Source organism: Adiantum capillus-veneris, chromosome 17 (assembly GCF_014529385.1).
Source record: "Adiantum capillus-veneris isolate H3 chromosome 17, ASM1452938v2, whole genome shotgun sequence".
In the NCBI taxonomy this organism is placed as follows: Eukaryota; Viridiplantae; Streptophyta; class Polypodiopsida; order Polypodiales; family Pteridaceae; genus Adiantum; species Adiantum capillus-veneris.
Window position 1 is genome coordinate 81,569,077 of NC_140947.1, and position 27,439 is coordinate 81,596,515.

General features: G+C 45.0%; 1 protein-coding gene across 1 annotated transcript in view; it reads right to left on the reverse strand.

Annotated features, from left to right (window-relative positions):
* Positions 1-3,493: 3,493 nt before the first annotated feature.
* ELO1 (Paxneb protein-like protein) overlaps positions 3,494-27,439 on the reverse strand; it is a 73,361-nt gene continuing 49,415 nt past the window's right edge. The window contains exons 6-9 of the mRNA XM_086487087.1: positions 11,742-11,901; positions 4,619-4,710; positions 4,295-4,529; positions 3,494-4,134 (exon numbers count right to left, since the gene is read on the reverse strand). Of these exons, the coding sequence (XP_086343213.1) occupies positions 4,350-4,529; positions 4,619-4,710; positions 11,742-11,901 (432 nt within the window). The 3' untranslated portion in view covers positions 3,494-4,134; positions 4,295-4,349. The remainder of the gene's footprint in view (positions 4,135-4,294; positions 4,530-4,618; positions 4,711-11,741; positions 11,902-27,439) is intronic.

A 27,439-nucleotide genomic window follows, 5' to 3' on the forward strand; every position in this document is an offset into this window, starting at 1 on the left:
TTATGCAGATGACTTCAAGAGGCAATAAAGCTTTTAATAAATCCTATCACAGATGCTTGAGGAGAAAAAGACATCACATATTACTTGGTGAGTGTTCAAACACTTCTTAGAGTGGCCAAAATAGTTTTCACATTGCATCTCATGAGCAACTAATAAAAAATATCATTTTGTAGCTTCTACTTGCATGGGGACCATATTTTTCAAAACAAGGACTCCCAAGGAAGGAAAAATTCCACTATCAAGCGAGGACTTCATTTTTCATATGTACAAGAAAGGAAGGGGGGAAAAGAATAAGCAATACACTAAAAGAATTTATAAGAGGTAATTACAAAGAATGAGATCAAACAACCACCAACCATGCTGCTCAACCATACAAAGACCTCAAGATGAAGACTTATGCTTCACTTCAAAACTTTGTAGTTCTTTCTAAAAAGATCCGAATTCAAAAATTATACCTTTGGCAAAAAATAATGTCGATTTTGCATCAGTTTTTTATTCTTTTAGCATCACTTGGTATGTCATCCCTGTATTTTAGAAATTTTCTTCTTCTATAACCCCCAAGGAGGTTGACATTTGTCTCCTTAATGGCAACTACATAGCTAGAGTAGCAGAAAAATTATTACGCCCTTGATGCATTGAATTCTACAGCATACCCAAATATTCTAAGTGCAACAGCTCTCTCAAGAAGCAGGGCCTTGTTAGAATTGATTTGAAGGGAAATGTACAACATGAACCGACAATATCATCAAGGCAAATATTGGTAACTCAGGCTCTTCAGATTAATATGTGAAAGGCACAAAAGGTGACATTGTCCAAGGAAGGCAAGTAGTGCATGAGTGAGAAGGGATCCCTCCTAGAAGTGACCTCTGTTGCTTTCCCTTTAGAGCCTTTAGCTCTCCCAAGAAAATTATCATTGTCAAGGAGTTCAATGTGCAAAACAACAAAAATGTATGTTTAACAAAAGCTTGAAAAAAAAAAGATAGTTGGGGAATGGAAGATCAAAGTGAAACTACCTTCTGCAACTCATCCTCAGCAATGAATTTTTCTTGAATCATCCTTTTTTACCTCCTTCAATTTAAAATCTCTACCAAAAGATTGTATATCAAACTCAACAAGCTTCTTCTTAAAATCCTCATCTTTAAGAGTACGTTTATCCTCTTACATGCATAGAACAAGTGCATCATGACTAGGAAGAAATGAGTTATGGATTTCTGCAGATCAAGTGTCAAAAACTCCTCCTTTGACTCTTCTTATGTATCAATAAAGTTTTTGGCCACCTCAAAAGCCTCGAATATGGTTGAAATACAGTAGTCAGCCTTGATATTAAGTAGGCATTAAATATGGTGGAGAGGGATATACTCTTTCCTATTGATATAAAATTAAGGAAAGGCTTGGAATAATAAGAGAGGCCTCAGATACCTCTACCTCCTCTATGTGCTCATCAATGACAGTACTATATCTAAATTGAGCAAAATCAAGATTTGCACTCTCCTTCTCTTCATCCACAACATCAATTTCTTCCTCCTCTAGAACTTCACTTTTCTCAAGATGTAAGATTGTGGCTACATTTGAATTTGTTCCCTCTTTGTCTATACAAGGCTTCAAATGGACAAGACAAGAAATGATAGGTGGGCAAATAAAAGAAGACTCCTTGGAAAATCTTCTTGGTCTCCCTCTAACTTTGCTCTTCTCATTTGAGTTGGTAATAAATTCAATCATATGATAGTAATTCTTGTCCTCTGGCATAAAACACTAGCTCAATTGCCTCTTCAAATTCTTTGACCTCCTCTACTAGCAACTAGAATGTCCTTCAACTTGTCCAACATGGCTGCAAGATCAAATTTGGGAATAAATATTTAAAATGCCTTTTTGTAGACGCCCATGTCACCACCATCCTTCAAGTTAGCATCGAATATATTTTCACTTGGGCTTTCTTCTAAAATCTCCTCTCAACCTTCGGGAATCTCATTCAACCTTTTGTTGTGGGGAGGTGGGAGGAAGAAACTAAATGATAGCAACTCTATAGAGTGAAGAGGTGGAAGAAAAGAAACGACGGGGTGGGGACATGTGACCTAAATGACGGGAAGCGAGAGAGGAAGAAAGTATATCATAGGACTCTATTGCGTCGTGCGGGCAAGGAGGAAGAAAATACATGATGGGATGTGGATAGGTGATTGAAAGAAGTGATAAGTGGAGGTTACAGATTTTATCTACAGGTCTTATTGTGTGGTATGAAACTAGGAGAAAACTATATTCAACTAGGGTTTTACACGTGCACGTGGGGGAAAAGGTTACATACATACATATATGTATATATGTGTGTGTGTGTGTGTGTGTGTGTGTGTGTGTGTGTGTGTGTGTAGGAAAAAAAGACCATTGGTTTCATGTGGCACCAATGGCTGTATGCCAAGTGGTACATGCACCAATGAATTGTACGAATGGCCAATCATATGAAAGTACATACATGTGCTAATTTTTCACCCTCTCAAATCTCTTACTCTGTACCTCATGGCACTATAGTGGGCTTTCAAAGAATGTAGCAACCCCCTCACTTCCTCCAGTCTTGTCCCCTCGCTACCCATTCACTTCGACTCTCCATCCAACACAGTGTGATAAGCAAAATTCATAGATTGTAGAACTTTCCCTCCTCGTTTCATTTGGGCTCTACCACTTCCCCTAATGCAGATTGTGATAAGCTAAGGTCATAGATTGTAAAACTGCCCCTCCTCACTTTGTTTGGGCTCTCAGACTTTCCATCCTACATGGCTCGATAAGCTAAGGTCAGAGATTGCAAAACTCCCGTCTCTTCATTCAAGCTCTCTGACTTGCCACCTATGTGATGTTGAAGGAATAAAATACACAAACAATAAAAGTAGTGGCAACGAATGGAACGTACCAAAATTTCGTATTTGTACTCTTCGCCAAAGGTTTCTACCTACAGGTTGGCCCTTCAAAATTTGAGAAACCGTGCACAACTCATTTGCAAAATACCTATGAAACCAAACATTTGAGGGGTAATTAAACCTAATGCATGGATATAATTGATTGAAGCAAGGCTGTTCATTCTAGGACTAACAATTTGGATTATCGTAAATTGAGAACTAGCAATGGTATTAACTTTTATCGTGGGATCTGAAAGTCTTGCCTATTTCGTATAGCCAAGTTGGTTATTGTTAGCATCCAAGTAGTTTATTCACTTTCCTAATGGTAAGAATGTGAACCTCCCTTCAAAAGAAACAATAAAATATGCGTAAAACCTACGAAGCTTGGCAGGCAAGCACGCTCATCAAAAAGCAGCCTCAATCAGCATTTTGGACATCATTCCTCCATTGCACAACACTATGTTACAACACTTTTGTCAAAATGGGCCCTATAACTTGCTGACATGTCATGGCCAGTGGTTTTCTACGTGAACTCTAATGAAAAGCACTTAGCTTCATTGTTTTTCTTTTGCTTGAGATAAGACAGTCTAATCAAAATATGCTAATCAAAAGACCTTAATCGAATTATCTTATTATTTCTAGTGCGCCCATGAAAGGTTTTTAATCAGTTTTGGACCATGCCTCTGGAGATATCCAATAGGCTTCCAAAGTTCTACAAGGAAATTCAACACTTCCCTCACAAGATTTGTGCTGTGATATACTCCTGTGAACTCGGCATTTTAATTTTTTACTGTGCAATACTGGTGTAGTGCCAAAACGAATGTTGATCGTGAATGCCAAAAATTCTCTTTCCAAACCGGTAATGGCACTACAAGAGCTTGGAAACCAAGCATCCTCAACAATGCTATAACCCAGTATTCTTCACAGCATGTAAAACAAGCTCACTACAAAAACAGGCAAAGAAGCCACCACATCTCATATCTGCATTTTCTCCAGGAGTAGATGCTGGTGCATTTGACTACATGCACTCAAACACCAGCTATCAAACCCAGATTGAGATACTCTGCTTTCCGGCAAGTAAACATCAATCCTATGCTCAAGGCACACAGGCTGATGAACTGTAGAAACGACGCGAGACATGTATAACGCTCTTCGGACCATGATAAAACCTTCTCGATGTACTCTCTCTTTCTAGCATCAACAATATGCACTCTGCCTTTATTACTCTCCTCCAGCTGTGTCAATGCAAGACCTATCAGTAGAAAAACACAAGAATTAATTTGATGTAAAAACAAAACCAGGACTAAAGAGAACCCTCAGAGTGTGGGTATGCTCAAATTTTCAAGCTCCTGGGGGGGGTTGGGGGGGGGGGGGGGGGGGAGGGATGAGCAAGGCAAATAGTGAAAGTTAACCTGTGACGATTACAGGCGCCTCTTATCTCCCTCCATTTTGGCACTCGACCATGTATTAAAAGTCCAAAGGAGAGGCGGCCTTTGCAGGTCCACCACATAGAAGACTACTGGCACTTCTATCACTTGATTCACCAGCAGAAGCATCAACAGGAGCCTGATTTAATCGTTCAAGAGAAAGTGTTCTTCTCCGTACAAATTTTAATGCATAAACTGATGATTCTGGAACGCTGGGCACCTACCAAGAAAACCTCTTGTTTATGAAAGCGGAAGATGAGGATATAAGCAAGTGGGCGATCTTGATGCAGAAACTTAAGCATTCTGTACCTGTGTATTGATGCATGGAAGCTTCAATACTCGAACAAAACCAATAATATCGTTATAATCCGTTATCATTGCTGCCATATTTTTGTCGTCGTCTGTTAAGAATAAAAATGAGCTTTCTATGCCTAGGGAAATTAAAAATTTAGAGAACATTCTGACCTATTAAACTTATTCAAAAGAACAAATATGCACATGTGCATACGCACACTGCACGAATAAAAAGGAAGTTTTCTCTCTCTCTCTCTCTCTCTCTCTCTCTCTCTCTCTCTCTCTCTCTCTCTCTCTCTCTCTCTCAAACACACTTCTTCCCTATCAAGAGTTGCCTCAAGAGGAGGAGACCATTGAGGAGTAGTCAAACAACAGCAGTTCTCCTCTCTCTCTCTCTCTCTCTCTCTCTCTCTCTCTCTCTCTCTCTCTCTGAGCTGAGCTGAGCTGATGGCTCTGCTCGTTGGTCCCAAGGACTGTCTGGCGCAGGAGCAGGAGTGCTCGCAGCAGTAGGCGCAGAGCAGATCAGAGGGGTCACGCAGCAGAACAGGGGCAGCACAGCGCTGCAGAACGCGCGCAGGGCTGCAGGGAGTCCTCTGGAGGGATCGCGTAGGGCTGAAGGAGACTCACGCAGGGCTGCTTCTCTCTTGCTCTCTCTCTCCTGCTCGCTGCAGCTCGCCCTCTCTCTCTCTCTCTCTCTCTCTCTCTCTCTCTTCTTTTCATTTTTTGAAACTCTATCGCGCTCTCTTTTTAATTTTTTGCTACTCTATCACGCTCTCTCTCTCTCTCCCAACTCTACCGTGCTGCTCCCTGCAGCCTTGCCCCGCGCGCTGGCCCGCCCGCCTGCCTACCACGCCCTCTGCTCGTGCTCAACTCTGTCATACTCTCTCCCTCTCAACTCTATCGTGCTGCCCTCTGTAGCCTGGTCCCCCGCCCCGCGCGCTATCCCCCCCCCCCCCCCCCCCCTCCCACCCCCACGCGCCCTCCTGCTCGCCTCCCCAGCTCCCCGCGTCCCTCGCGCCGCCCCCACCTGCCTAGCCCCGCCCACGCGCTTCACCCCCCCCCCCCCCCCCCCCCCCCCCCCGCCCTTGCGCTGCCCCTCCCTTGCCATACCTCCTCGCGTTCCCCCACTCGCCCAGCTACCACGCCCGCTGCTAGTGTGGATGCACACGTGCGCTTAGTGACTCTTTTTCGGACGACGATCAAGCATGAGGAAGCTGAACGATAAAGCCGACCCCCTAGAGGATGCCATTCAAAAGTGCAAAGAGGAAATGACGGAGACCATTACCAAGATGAACCGCAATCTCTTGGGCATAGTTGACACGTACGGTCACGTACGAAGACGTGCGGTACTAATCGAACTAAAAAAAATTAGACGTAGAGTGACGTAACGCACGATGCAAAAAAAAATCATGCCTCTTACACATGATAGATCATATGAGTCATGACATAGACCTTAGTACTTGGTACTAAATACTTGTAACTTAAATCTTACAAGTTAGAACATGAAAGATCTGTTCATGGACATTGGAAATGGCAATGTTCGAAGAAAGACATTGGAAACGGCAATGTCCGAAGAAAGAAGAATCATGATCTCCAAAGTGGTGGCGGCCATAGTAGATCCGCTACCCGAGCCTCATCGCACATAGGTCATGGTTGTTTGAGCCAATGCAACCATTGGGCTCTTGGTCAAATGCAGTCGAAATGCAAAACGATCCCACACCAAAAATCGCCTCCGCAAAAAAAAAAAACAAAAAAACAAAAAAAAAAAACAAAAAACTTGGACAAGTCATGTACGGAACGTACGAGTCGTACGGAACATCTCGTACGTCAAACGTGGACAACCCTACTCTTGGGCACAATAAAAATGCTCGAAGGACGCGTGTTGATCCAGGAGAGCAAGATAAATACACTGGAAGATCGAGTGACGACTCAGGATGAAGAGATTGCGTCACTCAAGAAAGATCTCGCCGAAGCACGATCAAGAAACACATTGGAAGGGGGCGAACTGCAACCCTCAGTAATCGAAGAAATCAATACGATCAAGGAGTAAGTGCGGGCCATCAAAGAGGGAGAAGAGCAACACAAAGAGATGACGACTTCTTGGGTGGATATTCTTACCAAAACTCAACAGAAGGCGGATGAAGACGAGGAATGGATCAAGGTGGCCAAGAAAGGAAAAGGCAAGGAGATAACGCCCACGTCCACACCCACTATCATTAATCAGACACTAGAGGAGGAGCAAAGAAGACGGGTGCGCGCTTTACATGTGAGAATTTGCGGTCTTAAAGACAAAGGCAATGTGGACGTAGGGGTAAAAGAACTCATGGCCTTGATGGGGGCATGAGCCGACGCACACAAGAGCCTGGAGAGTGGGCAACATAAAGAAAAATGGAAGCAGTGGGGAAACCTCAAAAGAAAGAGCACTCATCCTCCGTTTTCCCTCCATGGAAGCGAAGAAGTCCTTCTTGAAGAAAAGACCAACTCTTAAAGAGACGGGCATCTTTCTCGGGGATGATCTCACCCTCTCGCAGATCGCTCATATGCAGGAAGTAATGCCGGAGATTAGAGCGGCAAGGGGAAAAGGCAACATTGCCTTTTACCGAGATGGAAGAGTGGTAATACTAGAGCGATGCTCCACATGACGGTGCGAGACTTATGGGACCACACTCAAAGTGGCTGCTTGGAACTGTAATGGATCTATGTGTCTTGATGTGGGTGCTTTTAAGGATAGCTTTACTGGAAGAGACATCATCTTTTACTCTGAGACACACCAAGCCCCTGGGCAATCCATGCCTCACATCAGTGGATACAAGTGGGAGACAGCTTACAGACAGGAGACACGCTCAGAGCACAGAGGACGGGGCTTGGGGGGAGTGGCAATGTTATTTAGAGAGGATCTGCAGCCATTGATACATATAGCCCGTAAGGATGCGCAGGCTAGGTACATGTGGGTGAGATTGAAAGCAAAGACAGGCAGATATCTCTACATTGCTATTTGCTACTTTCCCTCGAGTACATAAGTCTATGCATCACCCAGAGGACAGTCCCCTTTTTCTATTTTGGACGATGACATATGGGAGTTCTCTACAGATGGTGACATTATCATTCTAGGGGACTTCAATGCTAGGACTGCCCATCACCAAACAGTGTTTTATGATACTTCAGAGGAGATGCTGAGAGAGCTAGATGTTGTAGAGACGGGCCTGTCCAGACTATCACACGATGTGAAATATACTAAGTATGGGCGACACCTGATAGACATGAGCACCGCACGTGGATTGGCCGTCTTGAATGGCCTACAGAGATTTCCTCCTGCGAGAGGTTTTACATGCTTCCCACACAGACATGGAGCCAGCACAGTGCACTATGTCGTGGCACAGCCGAATCTCATCTCTAGTATCCAAGATCTCACAGTTGGGCCCAGATCGGTGGGGGTGGCAGTGGATCATGCTCTTGTGTCGATGACCATCTCCTTCCAGTTCAGTGTAGCACACAGGCCACGGGTAGCAGCCCCTACTCGCTACACCTTCACACGGGAGACGGATTCTGTATACATAAACGAGATCTACATACGCCTATGCACTGAGGACCCGGGGCGACCTCTGGAGGAGCTAACTACTATACTGACAAAGACATTACATGATGCAACAGCAGAGGCATACCCACACACCCAGCCTGAGCAGAGACGCCGATCAGGGAGCATGCCTCAAAACAGCTGGTACGATGAGGAGTGCCGCCATACTAGAGCTAGACTTCAGAGGGAGGTGCTTTTGGGGGACGCCACTCACAGACAGTGATAGATTGACTTCCAACGCCTGGTGCGGCGGAAGAAGAGGGCTTTTTTGGCTCGACTCGAGCAGGATCTATACCAGCTATTCTTGAGTAAGGACTCGCGTGAGGTGTGGCGGCTCTTTCATGAGCAGTCCCCCCCCCCCCCCCCCCCCCCCTGCTCTTACCTCCACAGAGACCTGGGGTCAATACTCATCATCTTTGTACACAGTACCTGGACAGCCGCCCCTTCCCAACCCCCCCAATCCATGTCCACACACATGTGCTTTTTTCACCGCTGAGATGGTGAAGAAATCCATTGATAGGATGAGGACTGGGAGAGCATATGATCATGATGGCTTAGTCGCTGAGCATTTCATGCATGCCAAAGACCTACTAGCAGAGCTTCTAGCAGTTATGTTTAACCGTGCCATGTGTGAGGGCCTACCGAACACTTGGAGCCTATCTACGATTGTACCTATCTTCAAGTCAGGAGACCCCATGGAGCCTGGGAATTATCGCACTATCATGATTGGACACACACTGGCACGGTTGTATGCATCCATTCTTGAGCAACAGTTGAGTAGATGGGCAAAGAGAAAGGAATGCGTGCAACTGGGCAGGCACGGTTCAGGAGAGGCTTCTCTACTCTTGACCATATCTTGACACTCAGGGCCATCATCGAGGAGGGCAGATCTCATGGGAGACGGATCTATTGTAGCTTTGTGGACTTCCGCAAAGCTTTTGACACAGTACCCAGAGCTAGATTGATGCGTAGATTACAGGAAATGAGAGTACCCACAGAGCTCATTTGGGGGATCATGGCATTGTACAGATCAGTAGTAGGGCATGTACGCACCCATGAGGGACTTTCTACACCGGTTCACTCCACTATTGGGGTGAAGCAGGGCTGCCCGCTCTCTCCTACTATGTATGTGGATGAGGTTTTTGACTACATTGAGAGCGATGGTGATAGAGGTGCGCAGTTGGCAGGGACATGGATTCCACTTTTGTTATATGCTAATGATATTGTGTGATCTCCGAATCTCCAGAGGGAATGCAACGTCAATTGGATGCTTCGCATAGGTTTGCCCACGAAAGTGGTTTGTCTATCAACCTTGGTAAAACCAAGGTTATGGTGTTTAATACCACCCACAGTGGATCAGGAGGTCAGCACCTACATTCACATACGGCCAGGAGACTGTGGAGCACAGATGCTTACACTTACCTTGGAGTGGTTTTTAGCAGACCTGCATTCTCACTCAGAAGAGCAGCAGAGACCAGACTGACTAGAGCCCACACAGCATTGGGTAGATTGGAGAAGATGTGTTCGCAGGTTCAGTTTCAGGAGCCCCGAACGAAGCTCTGGCTCTTTGACACTTTGGTGGCTTCAGCATTGCTCTATGAAGTTGAGATATGGGGACCTTCATTGGATCACCACGGGAGGCCGGGTCGCACAGATGGATGGGGGAACATGGAGAAACCTCTCGTCTCTATGATCTCGCGGCTCATTGGAGCCAAGGCATCAGTACCACGGCCATTATCCGAGCAGAACTAGCGGCCCCCCCACTAGTGGTTGAGGCGCTCACCAGATCAATCTCCTGCATAAACCGCACATGGGAACTTCCTAGAGACAGATATGCTCGCATTGCACTTGAGTCCTCTCGCCAGTTAGCCATGCAAGGAGATACAACATGCTGGTATGGGGAGATGGCATCATGGTTTCAGGCGCATGGATTCAGCATAGACAGGCTGCCACCATTCCAATACTCATTGGATGCACCATCTCTCACTCTTACACAGTCAGAGATCACCAAGCTCATCCGCCAAGACCTGACCCAGCTAGACACCAAGAGGACATGGATACAGCCAGCACAGGAATTGGGCACGAAGATGGCTTTCTACAGAGACCATCTTCTCCAGCTTCCGGAGGATGGTTTTGTGACGAGACCCAGATACATGGACACCCACTTGCCTCATGGGATACGATGTGCTATTGGCCGGTTACGCACATCTTTCACCAGCTGCGGATTGAGACTGGGAGATACAGCGGAGTACCAGCAGAGGCTAGGACATGCCCCTTGTGTGACATGGAGCCTGAGACAGAGTTGCACTACACATGCCGCTGCCCCGTCTACTACGAGATACGAGGCCGCTTCCATTGCTTGTTCAGAGAGGGTTTTGGACCACTCTCAAGAGTCATGGGATACGAGGATCAGAGATGCCTGGGTTTGTTCTTGCTCGAGCTCTGCAGACACAGAGATAGCTTGATGAGTGGCGAGGCTAGCCAGTCTCAAAGACGGATCACACACTTCTTCAAAGTAGACACAGGACAGCCGCAAGAGCCACTCCCACAGCAGAGCTCCCCCTCGTCTCACACCAGAGGCACACTGATCGACCGAGCGACTGAACTGCGGAAATCCGGGCGCCCACGACTGCGGAGGACTACACAGCATCGACGGAGGCTACGTCAGAAGATTCGGAGCACGCATGCACGACGCCCGATCAGACTACTAACCATGGAGGAGATTGATGAGATCCGCCAACGACCGATGCTAGATCTCCTGTGATTCAGCTATCCCAGCAAGCCGCCCATTTTTGCTTAGTTCACATCGACCAGTCTAGGATCCCATAGTATATATCTTTGTTTTGTATTGTTGTTATTTTGTTACTCTGACTTTGTACTTGCTTCAATTGTTACCAACACATTCTAAACCCCAAGAAGAAGTAACAGCCGCAGAACAGAAACTGTGAACACATTATGGCCGGAATTAATTATCCTCTTAGGAGCACTTCAGCAATATTTTGACATCCTTGTATGGGATGGCGCTTCTTCAGGACATCAGGTGGCTTGTTTGAGCTGTTTGTGGCTGGTTTGCAAACCGCAATGCTGACAGTCTTGGTATGCAATAAGAACAGAGAGAGCTTTCTTGTTTTGTTTGTGGCCGGAAAGCAAACCACAATGTCTTGGTATGCATTAAGAACAGAGAGAGCTTTCCCGTTTTAAAGGTGTCCTCAGAAGATAGCTGAAGGCAGCAAAATGTTCATGTGCAGATTTCTTCAATATTGATCTCTATTATCTTCTTCCTTCGGCATGCATCACACTCATCTACTACATAGCAGTTATAAACAGGAAATTCAAAGGCCCAAAGGAGGTGGAAGTAATTAAATTATCAGACAAAGCACAAGTGGTGAATGTCATCACATAAACGAGAAAACGAATGCAATCTGACAACGTAAAAGAGGAGACAATTGCAGTCTGACAACACAGATGTGCTTGTCAAACTTCAAGCTGATAAAAAGAATATAAAAGTATAGAAAAAAGGAAGGGAAGAAGGGGAAAGGGAAGCAGGGGACTGGGGGGAATTACCTGCAATTGCTTCTATTGACAATAAAATGTCTGCCATATGCTGCCATCTAACAGAAAAAGACGGTGTCAAGAGTGCTGGAGGGAAGGTTATAAATGCTATTGTGTTGGAGGTTCGAAGCAGCCCCTTTAGGGCATGCAAAAAATTCAGTAACTCCCAATCCTGTAGATACACAAGCCCATATCAGCCAAAATCGCAATTATATCTGAAGATGGACAATCTTGTTAGTTAACTCAGTTTTGATGGTCTCCATTATGCTATTTACACGCACTTTCTAGAATTTGCAACAATTTGTGCCTCCTCATTTATAGTCCTGTCTCTTGTGTTTCGCAATATACATAGCTTTGTCATGTTTTGAAATGGTTTATGATCTTGACGGGCCCTGCCCATCTGTTGGTGATTCCCAAGGATCCATCCTGCACACATGACATGACACAAGCTAAACACACACATAAAACAACATTATGGATAGACATCCAACTCCCCTCCCAGCCATAGAGCCCAATAGGCTCGCCCCTCCAGCCTGGGATCCTGCACTTACTCCTGCCTAGTGCCTCATCAGGGACTGGCTTCCCATACAACCAGCCCATGCCCTAGCTTCGGTGTCCAGGCAAGCACTAACAAGCAAGTGTGGTGATCACACCAGATACCATGGTCCTCTTTAGAAGACTTCATAAACACCCTAACCTTAATGGCCTGGTTCACACCAGCTGGCAGACTGCATAGGAGAACTCCCCCCCTCGAACAGTAATGGAATGCCATTAGGTAAGGAACAGCTGAGAGGATGCATTGGGAAGAATGACTGTCGATGAAGAAGCCATGGCCTCGGAGTAGACCATCTTGCCAAAATTCGCGAGGGTAAGCAAGCATGATGCAAGTGCAAAGGGAGAGGCTAACACCAAGATGGAGAGACATCATCACCAAAGCAGGAATCGTCTTCACCAAATCAAGGTTACATTGGTACAACCAAACTGCAGAGGTGTGAGCCACAAGCCAAAGACAAAAGCTCCCACAAAGAGAGGCGAGGCTATAGAGCAACCGGGCATAGGAGAATACCAAGCAAGCATCCAAAGGATGCTCAACTCGAGAGGAATGTGTCCAAAAGAAGTATCTGGCGTGCCAAGAAACATCAGATGCTTCTTTTGATCAGACAGAAAACCGATCCATGAGCTGGACAAGGCAATGCCACGTGGAGACGTAGACATCGAAGAAGAGGGAGCAAGAATCACCAATGGAGGAGTACCGGTGTAAGGCACACCAGGTCACATCCAGATAATAAATGCCTCTGCAAAACCACATACTGCATCTTTCTGAGTGAAGCCGCACAAAGAGAAGGTCTGCAATACCGAGGAAATCCGTCCATTATGCCAGGAACCAAAGTCCAGGAGTCTCATGTCTCAAGTTGTAGAAGCGAGGGTCAAAGGAGATCAGAAAACCGTGCCTGATGAAGCACCAAAACCGCTGCAAAAGGAGAGAAGTGACCGGAAAACCATCGAGAAATTGTAGACAAGGCAACACAGCAGGAGAAGGGTCTGATAGCACAACAGAAACCTGTGGTGGCAGCAATTCCATAGCAAATGTTTTGAAGTGTGATTGAACAGTAAGGTAGAGAGAAGTACCGGCTGAAATCTGCAAACACGAGAATCGGATTGCGACAATGTCGAGGTCACGGAGAGAGAAGGTGACCAGAACGGAACAAAAAAACCATGCCGAGGTTGGGAGAGCCGGAACGGGAGGGGGAGATACTCCTGTCAGCAAGGCTAGGTAGAGAAAGAACAAGCCGAAGGCACCCAAGGTGGCTCAGCAGGAATGTTGCCTCTGTAAAACGCTGCAATAGTAGCGTAATAAAACAACGTTGTGAGAACCTTAGCATTAAAAAATAACGCAGCAGCGTGATAATAAGAAAAACACTTTATATTGTTCGAGTATATGTTGAAAATGAAATGTCTGCAGTATTTTGTCTGATGATTAATACAATGAATTTAGTGCATCTAGACATCTGCGAGAGATCGATAAGATCTGCATGTGATGGCTAAATTAGTCATGAATGTGATCCTAGTGCATAAAGAGTTCTGTTTGGATGAGATGACGGGATACTGATCTTAGTGCATCAAGACTTCTGAAGGGATGAGCTGGCTGGACAATGATCTAGGAGCATCATTAGTTCTGGACTAGATGAAATGACTAGCTTGAGTGTTTGCATCTGAGTGTTCAGAGTAACTCATTGATTTGTGGAATACATGTTTTGTGAATGCACTGTTTATGGGGATGCATAAAATGTGAGAAAGGATGTGAATCTGATAGTACTAGATTTATTGGATCAAGACACCCGTGAAAAGATCAATACCATCTGGATGTGATTGCAAATATGTTACAATGATCATGATTCATATCCAAGTTCTCGACGTAACTAGTGTCTTTGTGCAAGTACTAGATGTGTGATGTATGGTGCATAGGAACATAGAGTCAATGTCTATTGAGCTAGTTTTTGTCCTTTGTCTATTTTGTAGGTGTAATCGAGGGTGATTACTCTTCTTTCAAGAAGGGGGAAGGAGGGGGGGGGGGGGGGGGGGGGGGGGGGGGGGGTTGGGCATTACTAGAAACTTGTAGTGGACAACAACCGGCTTAAGTACAAAAAAACCCTGCAATTGCACATTGATGACGTGGCAAGTAGATCCGCAAATCGCATTGGCAGTGACGTGGCAGTTTGGCCTATTTTGGTAAATTCTTGGAGCAGCTTTTGGGAGAACCTACTTTGAGCACTGAGTTGCTTTTGATGCAAAGTGGAGAGCCCGCAGCCATTGTACTTTGTGAAGCATCAATCAAGAAAGAAAAACTGAAAGGGGGTGCCAATCTTTGGGGCCAGTGCTTCTAGGAGTGGGACTCCACTGCTTCATGTCAACTCCTCCTCCTCCTCTCTCTCTCTCTCTCTCTCTCTCTCTCTCTCTCTCTCTCTCTTTTTGGGGGGGGGGGGGGAAAGAAAATTGTTGTATTATGTGTACGTAAGAGACCTCGAGAGATGCTCAATGGCCTATCCCCTAGAGGAAGTACAAAAGAGGAGGTCTAATGTGTAGGGCCTAGGCTATGTATACATCAAGGTGGTCTGTACGATGACTGTAGAATGAACCACTTTGGGGGTGCATAATGCCATGTGATGTGACCTACATCCCAACGGAAAAAGATTGACAACCTTGCCCATTTGCGGAGAAAGAGGCATCGACGCTGCTCCGCTACCCTAGAGGAGCCGGCTGAAGAATCCCACTGACTGCGAAGAGTATGCAGCAGCTCTATCCAAATGGATGTCAAAATGGTGGACATAGGGGACTACTGTGCGCTCAGAATGTGGGCGCATCGAGCCTTCCACATGGTCCAAAGCCTGATGATGCATATCGTGGTGAATACTGTGTCTCGCTGGCATAAATTTAACTCGTGACCTGCATCTAGGATCATCTGTAGAGTGCCCCCTCTATAACCCAAGGAAGTAAGCAGGAAGACCAGATCTATGGCCAAACCCTGGAAAAAGATGTGTCATGCAACTTCTCCCCACGTCACGAACCCATCGTAGATGCCCACTCGAATCAACAAACAACAAACTACCATCCACATTGGTTGCGCCAAAGGACAAACCCAAAAACAGTGCCTCAAAGACTCGGGCTCTGAAGTACATCTCTAACAAGTCGGATCATGACCAGTGATTGCCGACCAAGTACCAACATGTGATATCTTCCGCATGAAAAAACATATCTTATAGCTGATGTGGAGCTTCCAGATTCCAAATCCATGACCAAAACTGTATTTGGAAGGCGCCGAGGATGTACTCATCCTGCCAAACCTTTCACTAGCGTGGACGCTGAGAAGGGTGCCAAGTCTGCAGAAGAAATCTTCTCCCAAGGGAAACAAAGTACTCAAAAAAGGATAGAGGGGCTCTCTCTCTCTCTCTCTCTCTCTCTCTCTCTCTCTCTCTCTCTCTCTCTCTCTCTCTCTCTCTCTCTCTCTCTCTCTCTAGACTCTCTCTTTCTCACCTCCCTACTCATATATACAATTCAAGCTAGCTGCTTAGTTCACATCTAGCAGTTTAGGATACTATAGTACCCCTTTTTCAGTACCTTTTTATTTTTGGTACTCAGACATTGTAGATTCACCGCGTTGTAACTTTGGGTCTCACAGATCATTCTGGCCTTTTGAAGACGTTAATATAACATTTCAACTCTCTCTCTCTCTCTCTCTCTCTCTCTCTCTCTCTCTCTCTCTCTCTCTCTCTCTCTCATGTGACGATTGGTCACATCAGCTCAAAGTATCATCAGAGTGAGGAGCACTTTGTTTGCACATGCAAAGCTTAGGATGATATTAGAGATGAGTCGACTTTTTTTTTTTGCTCCCTTTTGACCAGTTGACCTTAAACCACCCATTTGGGGATTTTTAAAGCCATGCCGCTTCACAAAACCGATACCTTGTTTACTCGTGACTCAAGTCTCACATCCAAATTTTATTATTTCACATGTTTTGACAGGTAAATTTGAATGTATATTCAATGTATAACTATAGGTACATACATGTAAAACGAAACATGTGTTTCGCTTTCTTTGAGCCTCGAAACGAAACGTTTCAGAAACCTCGAAACCCAAAAACGCACGAAACGCCGAAACGTTTCATGTCACACTGGTTGATAAGATCTATTGACTCAACGAAACCAAAAGTTAGACACGGTTTATTTTGTTTTGTATTGAGGACTACACCTCGGTTGTAGTTGACTTTCATTGATCTCGTATATTTTACCTTGAGCTATGTGCGCTTGAGGTGTTTTTGATAGAACCAGTAAAGAGAGAAAAGAAATGAAATGTTATATTAGACGTCTTTAAAAGGTCAAAATGACCTATGAGACCAAACTGGTACAATCCTAATAAATCTGATACAATGTCAGGGTACAAATATAAATTGATATGAAATAAGTTAAAGACTAAATGGCTACTGTCATGAATTAAAGCAGCTCATAGCAGTGTAGCACTATAAAGTGTGTGACGGTGAAATGAAATGTTATATTAGATGTCTTCAAAAGGCCAAAATGACCTATGAGAACAAACCGGTACAATCTTGATGAATCTGATACAATGTCAGGGTACAAAAATAAAATGATATGAAATAAGTTAAAGACTAATGGCTACTGTCATGAATCTAAGCAGCTCAAAGTTGTGTAGCACTATGAAGTGTGTGACAATGAAACACTGGGTAGACAATCTGTAACAAACTGCTGACGTGTCAAAGCCTAAAGAATGGAGCCAACTTACACATGTGGCCGAGGGACCTAAACCCTAAGAAGAACAAGTAGCAGAAGAAGAAGAAGTCCTACCAACTTATGGGGACCCCGTCCGATAGGGCCCCAGTGACATAAAGGGATTAAAATAAAGCAAGACCCACACACGCGCAAAAATTGATGACGTGGCAGATTTTCGAAAATTGCACTGACATGATGACGTGGCAGGCTGTATAGATTTTCGCGTTTTGCGTTGGCTGATGACATGGAAGGCTGTACGGATTTTCGTAAATTATGCTGGCAGCTTTTGGCATTGCTTTTTGAACCAGAAGCTTTTGAGTTTTAAAGGCTTTTCACTGTAACTGCTTTTCAGGCCAAGGGCCTTTAAATATGAGGTTAGGGCTCATTCTCTGGCATGCTTCTTGGAGAAGGTGCAGAGTCTCGAGTACCGGCTTGTACTGAGTTAATGTAATATAAAGAAATACCGAAAGGGGCGCCAAGGTTTGGGGCCAATACTCTCTGGGGTGGAATTCTGTCACTCCGTTTCACATGTCATCTCTCTCTCTCTTTCAATTCAGTTGTTATTGAAGTGCTAAAAGTCTGTTCAGTCTGTTCTTTTCTATTGGCACGTGGTGCCCGTCTTGTGACACGATCTCAGTGTATGAATATCAATGTCCGAGGATGTCCCGCATCGAGCGTTGTCCGAGGATGTACCGCATCGGTCACTATAGAATATCGTCGATGTCCACCATGGTAAGTACTTGTATTGGGCGTCTCGCATGTCAAGCTAAAGTAATCCATATCCTCTGTCGTAGTCTCCATCGATGCTGTGAGATATGCCCCAATCGCGAGCGTCTAGATCTCCCTAGCTCAATAGCCCGATCGATCAACGTACCTCTAGTGTGGGTGATATCTAGGCTCTGTTGAGTGGTCTGCCCCTCTGTCTACCCAATAGGTGGTCTAAAACCATATGTGATCTCCCTCTGAGATTGTCTCTTTGCTAGTCTCCACAATAGGCTCTCTCTATGTCTGCATAGCTCAAGTACAAATAGCCCAAGACATCTCTGATCTTTATATCTCATGACCTTGGATAGTGGTCCAAAACCCTCTTTGTAGTGAGAATGAAATCGCCCCCGTACCTCGTTGTACACCGGACAGTGGCATATGTAATGCAACTGTCTCAGACTCCAAATGGCACAGCTGGCATATCTTGGCCTTTATAGGTCTCCCCCTAAATCTGCCAGTCTCAAGCTCAAGCTGATAAGAAGAGGTGCGTAGCTCACCAATAGCGCACGGTATCCCCAAAGATAAATGTGTATCCATATAACTAGGTCTAGTCACAAATCCGTCCTCCGTCAGTGGAGAAGATGATCTCTATAGAAAGACATCTTCGTGCCCAGCTCTCGTGTCGGCTGAATCCAAGTCCTAGTGTCAAGCTGAGACAGGTCCAGACGAATGAGCCTGGTAATCTTTGTGCACGTAATAGACAGAGGGTGCATCCAAAGAGTACTGGAAAGGAGGCAATCTATCCATATTGAAATCATGTAACTAAAACCATGATGTCATCTGTCCATACCAGCTCGTATCCTCCTCTAGTGCTAGTTGTTGGGAAGACTCAAGAGCTAAGCCGGTATATCTATGTCTACGGAGGTCCCATAACCCGTGCATAGTGGAGACTGATCTGGTGAGTGCCTTGACCACGAGTGGAGTTGCAGCCAGCTTTGCTCTAATAATCTTATGTGGTATTGAAGCCTTAGCTCTAATCATCCGAGAGATTAGAGAAACCAAAGGCCTCTCCATACATCTCCACCCATCAATGCTACCAGATCCTGTGGTGGTCCACTGAAGGTTTGAACCTGTGAATACATCCAATCTGGTTTGCCTAGGCTAGCATAAGCTTTGGTCAATCTAGTCTCAGTTGCTCTCCTCAATGAAAACATTGGCTCATAAGAAAATGTGGGTGTTGATCTCCTAACCCACTGTGGTGTGGTATCAAATACCATAACCTTTGTTTTGTCACAATTAACAAACAATCCACTATCGTGGGAAAACGCATGTAAAGCATCCTAGTGATGTTGCAACCCCTCTAAGGAATCAGAAATCGGCACAATATCATCAGCATCTAACAACGGAATCCACGTCCCAGCCAACTCAGCTCCTATATCACCTCCCCTCTCAATGTAATCAGAAACCTAATCCGCAAACGTGCCAAAGAGCGTCAGAGATAGCGGCCATCCCTACTTCACCCCAATGGAGTGAACTACATCAGATAACCCATCTGGGGTGCAAACTTGTTGTCACAACCCAGTGACGTGGCAACCCAAATACACACATTGTGGCAGCCCCGATACACACATACTGCTAGCTGCAGAATTCCGTAGATGGCGTTGCGAAGCTAACGTGGCAGACCCGTGAAAAGCGGCAGAAAATGCGGAACCGTACAGGGATGGTGACATGGCAGGTAGCGTACGGAAAAACCTGTTGCTTTTTTCCTCTAGGCAGGGCTGGCTACGCTGCAGCTTTATTGAATTGCTTTAGTTTACTAAAGAAGGCTAGAGTTGACTTGGTTGATTTTATTAAAGCATAAGAGAAAGAGAGAGAAAGAGCCTTTGCTTTAATTTTATCAGGGCTGTTGATTTGACCAGCTTTTGGGCTCTGCTTTTAGCACCCCTTGTAATCTTTAAATATGTGGGTCGGCCTCTCACAACTCAAAGCATCTGGACGCAAAGTCTGAGTGTGAGCGCCTGCCCGCACTCTTGTACTTTGAACACAAATTAATACAAAAAAAAAATACCGAAAGGGGCGCCAGTCTTTGGGGCCAATATCTCTAGGCACGGAACTCCGTCGGGCCAGTGTCGAATCAATTGTGAACTGTAAACTGTTCAAAGTGATTATTTGTGGTGTCATGGTAGATTCTCGACTTGGAGTGTCCAAGTCTGTTACAGTGGTATCAGAGCACCGCCGATTTCTCTTCTACGGGAAATCCGATCCCCATTTTTTTCCGCGGCACTGATGGCTTCAGGCAGAGATCAGTCGACTTCCTCTGCATCCGACGATGCGGGAAGAGATCACAACGAAGATTCACACGAGGAGTATCGCCCGCCTCGGCCTACTCAGGCGGAGCTCGAAGAGATGGCGCGTCGACTATTGATCCGCGATGCAACAAAGATGATGCTCAATTTTGCGAAGGACCCAAAATTTGCAAAATATATGAGTGAGACCTCTTTCCACGAGGTGCACACGCAGTGGTAGAAGACCACAAACACACCCCCCAAACCTCCTACCCCCAAGAAGTATACAAAGAAAGAATTACTAGAGGTGGTTGATGCACAAATTGCTCAACTTTTTGACGCGCAGAACAAAGCTAAAAAGCACGACAAAAAGCAGAAGAAAGGCGCTGACTTCCCGGGTTATTTGGGTCATCAGTCTACTTTTGAAAAGGCAAGAAAGCAGAAGAAGCGTGTTCGATTTGAAGGAGTACCCAGTTCTTCTTCTTCTTCTTCTTCTTCTTTTGATAGTTCTTCTAGCTCATCTAACTCAAGCGAAGAAGACAGAAAAGGCAAAAAGCGAAGCAAAAAGCAACGCTTCGGAAAGGGCAAGAGAAAGGCAAAGAAGTCTAAATCTCGCCCCGGGTTGAGAGTTCTACAGAGGACTCGTCTTCAGATAGTTCAAACTTTGACGACAGCAGCTTTTATGCAAAGAAGAAGAATTTTTATAAAGCCAACCAGTATGACTTTTTGAAAGACGAAAGCAAGAAAGTCCGAGAGTTTAAGGAAGGTGGACAGTCAATTAAATTCGACACGTTTTCTGGTTATAGAGATGCTTCGAAAGCTGTCTTTTGTATAGCAGTTTGACATCGCTTTCGCAGGAGGGCGTTACTCAGTGCACTCTAAGATTCGGAGAGTTGCCTCTTATTTTAAGGGAAATGCTCGAACTCGGTGGTCCACGCTTCTATTAAACAAGACTGCGTTAGTTATATGGCTGAAATTCAAGAGGCTTTTAATTTCTTCTTGGCTGACTCGAGAGTATGAACGCGACATACGAACTGCTTGGAACCATCTTCGGATGACCAAGAAGGATATAGTGGACGCTTATTGCGAGAGATTCTGGAGCTCTTTTTTACCCGCCTCTTCATTTAAGAAGATCTCGTTCAAGGAACAGATTTGTTAGGTGCAGCGGAATGAATGTTGTATTTTCTCAAGATTAGTGATCTTTATTGCTCAAGGTTCCTTTTAGTTCTTAGGGAAAGAGAGAGCTTTCCGTCTTAGGGAGAGTGCTATGATCACGAACAAAGTGAATGGATTGTGCGTGCAAGTGAATGAGACTGAGAGGAGGAGAGAGAAGAGATACGACACCCGAGAGGTTGTAAACCCCTCCTCCGAAGGCCCCACTCTCGTCGGCGAGAGTGGTCTACTTTGATTGCACAAAGGTGTACAATGCGTATGCAATGGACTAATGCAATGGGACTATGCCGATGACGACGACGGTGATGACGACGACGACTTGATGGCTGAAATCTGAGATCTTCTAATCGCTGAATTCCAGGACTGTTTCGGTGGCTGAAAATGACTGTTTCGGCTGCGTTTTTATGGCTGAAAATGGGGGAACATCTGCAACCGTCTTGGGGCTGATCTGCTACTATGTCATAGGCTGAAAACTGTGTGTATCTGCTGCGGGTTAAGGCTGAAAACAAAAACGCTGATGGTTCCTGCTGCTAGCCAAAAACGCTGGGCTGATCTGACTCTGTAATCCAAAAACGCTGATTGGGCTGTTTTGGGAAACGCTAGGGAAGCTTGTGAATTCCTGGCGATGGCAACAATCTGCTAACGCTAGGGTGCTAAAAGTCGATGGCGATGTCCTGCTGTGGGAGGAAACGCAAGGGCTGGGGTGTAGATGCAAAACGCCAGGGATGGGTGAAGATGCAAAAACGCTAGATGGTTGAGGGGCTACTACTGAGAAGTTGCCTGTTGAGCGGGAAGCTCCTACTACCTCTTCTGCCAGAAAGTCCTAACTTGGGTTTGCTTATATATTAACTTAGCAAAATTGCCCTACCTACTTTTGTTGGAAAGTCACTTAAAAATAATAAGTGAAAATACCAAAATAGGAAAATAGGCTAAATGCACTGGAAAATTCCCCTAACTGAATCTAATGGATTCTGATGAGAATTCCGATGATCATGCTGTGTGCAACCGGAGGATATGCATCAAGGTTGTACCAATACGTACGTGTGGAGCCGTACTGTACGGTACGTCCATATTGATCCGTACAGTACGCGTATGGATCGTACAGTACGGTAATTTTTTTAAAAAAAAAATTAAAGCCCTTTTAGGCTATTTGGATATCGATTTGCATGATTTTTTCGCTGCCCAATGCCGCTGCCGAGCGTTACAGAGAAAGGCATTTGCAAACTGTGCAGAACCAGGTACCTACTACGAAACCTATGAACCCTTTGTGGAAAGAGCACACCAATGTAATTGAAGTTAAGTGAATCTCTAGTGGATAATGTGTGTAGTAATGTGTCCCTAAGTACTTTGCATGATATAGATTGGTTAACCCTCTAACGAGGAAAACAAAATTTTCTTAAATTTCCTCTCATTTATTGTTTTTTTACAAAGGTATGTATTTTACGTACCTAAAAAATTTATCCATACGGCACGACGTACAGTACGTACAGTCACGACCCGTACAGTACGTATGGTACAACCTTGATATGCATCTATGCTAAGTGACTGGGCATGCATGGTCTACGAATAGACTCACAAAAGTGCCAGATCACTACTAATCTAGACTTGACTAAACTGACTGAACCCTACTATGGTGTAGCTTGTCCACGGACACATAGGGTTCGGATGTGTCACGTGACAAGATTGAGTTGTTTAACTCGGGTCTTCCTACAGAGATCCAAGATCACTACTTAGAACAAAAGTAAGCTTCCATTCAAGAGTTGATGAGTCATGCGAAACGGGGTTTTGCCATTCACTCTGGCAGTTTGACCTACCCCACAGATGAGATCATGACGCAAAAGACTGAATAGACGAAAGTAGAAAGAGGAAGAGCAACCCAGAAAAGAAAGATGCACGGCCCAAACTCACTCCTCAGGAGAGAGCTCGCTACATCAAGGAAAGGAAGTGATTTGGATGCGGGGAAACTGGACATATCTCCGCCAAGGGCCCTAAAAAGGCACAGAAAGAACAGAACGACAAGGACGACGAAAGGCCTGAGAAATCGAGAGCAGCTGAGGACCGTGGAAGAAAAGGCAAGATGAAAACAGGACTGGTTCCAGATTACGTGGGTACTGATCCCAGCACGATGGACGAGAGTACAGAACTTTGCCGAGCTTGGGACAAAGTGAAAGACCAAGAAGCGATGATCTTCTTTGATGGAGGAGCTAAGGCCAACTTCATTTCACCGGAATTGACGGCGCGGCTCGAGATCACTCCCGATCGGATGGGACCACTAGTGGAGGCAATTCTAGAGGCACCCGACAGGGACGTAACCATTGTACCTGTCATTGGCAAACTTCGGTTGCCAAGGGTATTTGGGGCATGAGAACTTTTACATAACGCCTTTGGAATGTTGTGATGTCCTCTTGGGAGTTCCATGGTACCACAAGAACAACGCCGTGGTCAACTATCGGGCGAGGAAAGCGACATTGACCACAGAGAAGGTCAGAACCATTGTACTTGATATTAAACTTAAGGGCGAGTCTGTCCCTACCGTATCGGCTTCGGCCATTTCCAAATTAATAATCCAGTCTCTTTGATTACTCGATCTTTTTGAAAGAGTTGAGTGATGAGGATAGGACAAATATGTATGAACTTGATAAAGACCGCCAAGATTTTCTCCACTCATGCCGATTGCTTCTCAGAGGGCCTGCAAGGCAAGTTACCACCCGCTCGACCTGAAGATCATACTATTGATCTGAAGATCATACCATTGATCTGATACCTGGAAGCACACCACAGAACTGGCCACCTTAACGTGTGAGTCGAGCCCAGAATGAAGAGATTATGAACCAAGTGAAAGTCCTCTTGGAAAAGGGTCTTGTCTAGCCTAGTACTTCACCGTATTGCTCTCCAGTGTTGTTGGTTTTGAAGAAAGACGGATCTTGGAGAATGTGCATCGATTATAGAGCTCTCAACAAAATCACCATCAAGAACAGATTTTCGATTCCTAGGATCGATGATATACTCGACACATTACAGGGATCCTCATGCTTTAGCAGGATCAACTTAAAAAGTGGATATCATCAAATCCGAATCGCGCCGGGGGATGTCTATAAGACAACCTTTCAGACGACTTGTGGGTTATTTGAGTTTTTGGTGATGCCTTTTGGCTTAACCAATGCTCCTACGACGTTTAACCAGATGATGGACAAGATTTTTCAAGAGTACAGGCTATTTGTTGGCACTTTCTTTGACGATATCATTGTTTTCTCCAAGGATGAGGCAGAACATAGAGATCATCTACTTCAAGTCTTTCAGGCATTACGAGATCACAAGTTAGTGATTAATGCAAAGAAAAGCGAATTTTTACTACCAAAGATACACTTTTTAAGACACATTGTGTCGGCAGGAGTGCAGATGGATCCGGCCAAGATAGAGACTATCCTTGATTGGCCCGATTTGAAGAATGTCCATGAAGTTAGAAACTTCTTGGGATTGTATTCTTACTACAGGCAGTTCATTAGAAAGTTTGCAAAGGTTGCTTCCCCTTTGCATATCTTGACACAGAAAGGAGTCCCTTTCTCGTGGGGACCCACAGAGGTGACTCCCTTTCAGACATTGAAAGAGAAATTGACTACAGGACCAATTTTGACTTTGCCAGACTTGCAGAAGTCATTTGAAGTATATTGTGATGCTTGTGGTCGTAGTCTGGGTGCGGTCTTAATGCAAGAAGGCCATGTCATTGCTTAAGAGAGTCGATTGTTCTAAAGGCCGGAATTGGGAGCACAGATTTATGAGAAAGAGCTTTTGGCGGTTATCCATGCTCTTACTCAGTGGTAGCATTACCTACTCGGAGCGGATTTTACTGTCTTTACAGACCATCAAAGTTTACGCTACTTCTTGTCATAGAAGCAGCTATCATAAAAGCAGATGCGGTGGGCGAACATCTTGTCACAGTTTTCACTTCCAGATTATCCATGTGCAAGGACAAAACAACTTGGTGGCAGATGCTTTGTCTCGGAAGCCGTTGGTTCTGGCTATTTCCGCGATACATCATAGGAGCTTTGATGGTATGGTCGACCAGTATGCCACAGATACAGATTTTACAGATATCTTTACACAGATAAGGGGATGGGGAGACAGTAGCCGGATATTCCATTCGAGATGGCTACTTGATGAAGAAGACCATGTTGTGCGTTACACAGCTGTTGAGGGAAAAGGTTATGACCGAATGCCACAGTCCACCTTTTACAAGTCACCGCAGCATTGCTACCACCATGAAAGGGGTAGAGAGATACTTATTTTGGCCGAGACTCAAGAAGGATGTGGAAGAGTTTGTGCGCAGTTGCTTGGTATGCCAGAAGGTCAAGTTTGACGGGCACAGGGATTGTTACAGCCTTTGCCTATACCCACCTGCCCCTCGGAAAGTATTGCAATGGATTTCATTTTTTATCTCCCGAGAACACAAAGTGGTCACGATGGTATCTGGACTGTTATTGACAGATTTAGCAAGTAGGCTCATTTCATTCCAGTGAAGAAAAAAGTCAAGCCGGATCACTTAGCAAGACTGTTTGTGGCCCAGATTTTCAGATTACATGGCATGCCTGAGACGATTGTCTCCAACAGGGACCCCAGGTTTACGAGTTTGTTTTGGAAGGCAATTTGAGAGAACAATGGCACGCGGTTGCAGTTCTCATCATCTTTCCACCCGAAGACTGACGGGCAATCTGAGATTGCCAATTCAGTGGTTTTAGATTTATTGAAGTCTTATATCTCGATTAGAAGACTCAATGGGAAAAGTATCTACCTTTGTTGGAATTTGCCTACAATAACACGATACACTCTTCGATGGGGAAGGCGTCATTTGAGATTATTGAAGGTGCTGCGAAGATTTCACCCTTCCTAAGCACGAAAGATAAGATTTTTGAAGCTGATGAGTACACGAACGACTTGGACACGGCTTTTGCCAAGGTCTGCGAGGCTTTGCAAAAATCTTAGGAAAGAGAGAAAAAGACAGCGGATCGCCATCGTCGCGATTTGAAATTCAAGGAGGATGATTGGGTGCTCTTACGTTTTGAGAAGGCACGCCTGAGAAAGAAGAAGGGAGAGGAGAGGCTTTTTCCAAAGCTTAGTATGCGATACTACCGACCTTTCCAGATCTCCGAAAAGATCAACGATGTCTCCTTCCGACAGAAACTGCCTGACACTTGGAGGATTCACAATACATTTCATGTGAGTCTCTTGAAACCTTTTATAAGTGATGAGCCCGAAGATGGGGAGCCCGATGAGCAACCCGAAGTGGAAGAAATTGAGGAGATCCTTGTTCCTGAACAGATTTTGGCACATAAGGACAGAAAGAATAAGAGTAAAGTCACAAGGCGGTTCTTGGTTAAATTCAAGAACTATCCTACATTGGATGCGAAGTGGATGGAGGAGGAGGACCTAGCAGATACTCCTCAGATTGTGAAACTTTACCTTGAAGCTTTTGGTGTAGCATAGTCTGTTCCAAATGGAACCCAGAATTCAGCTTGGCCGGAGATCTGGTGCAGTGGGTTGCACAAGAGGGGAGTTACTCCGCTCCTTTGTCAACAGATGCCTTGATTTTAGAATACTAGAGTCACTGATGTCTCTTTGAGCTTCAGGGATACTGAGAGCTGACAGTATTCTGCTGTATGACTTAATGAAATGGAATTCCAGAATTTGAAACTGATTTATTCTTGACTTGTTTTTAAGTGCAGGAACTGATAGATGAAATGACTGCAACATTTTGGTCTAATAATCTCGAATACACATGGTTGCAAATACGGGTTAGTCAATCGGGCATCTATGAGGTCCGTAGTGGATCTAGATGCGATTGCTAATTGCATTGCCGATAAATCATGGTCTAAGATCCGAATGAATATTGAATGTGATTTGTCATGTGATGTCCTCTAATGTCGAGTGATGTGACTGTTGATTGGTACATGTGCTAGATGTGCGTTCCTAGTGCGTCGGTACTAACAGTCAGTGTCTGCTAAGACAGTTTATGGCCTCTGTCTGTTTTGCAAGCATAATCGAGGGCGATTACAATGCTTTCAAAGAGGGGGGTATGTCACAACCCAGAGACGTGGCAACCCAGATACACACACATTGTGGCAGCCCAGATACACACATACTGATGGCTGCAGAATGCCATAGATTGCGCTACGAAGCTGACGTGGCAGACGAGCGGCGAAAAATGCGGAACCGTACAGGGCTGATGACATGGCAGGCAACGTACGAAAAAACCTGTTGCTTTTTCCTC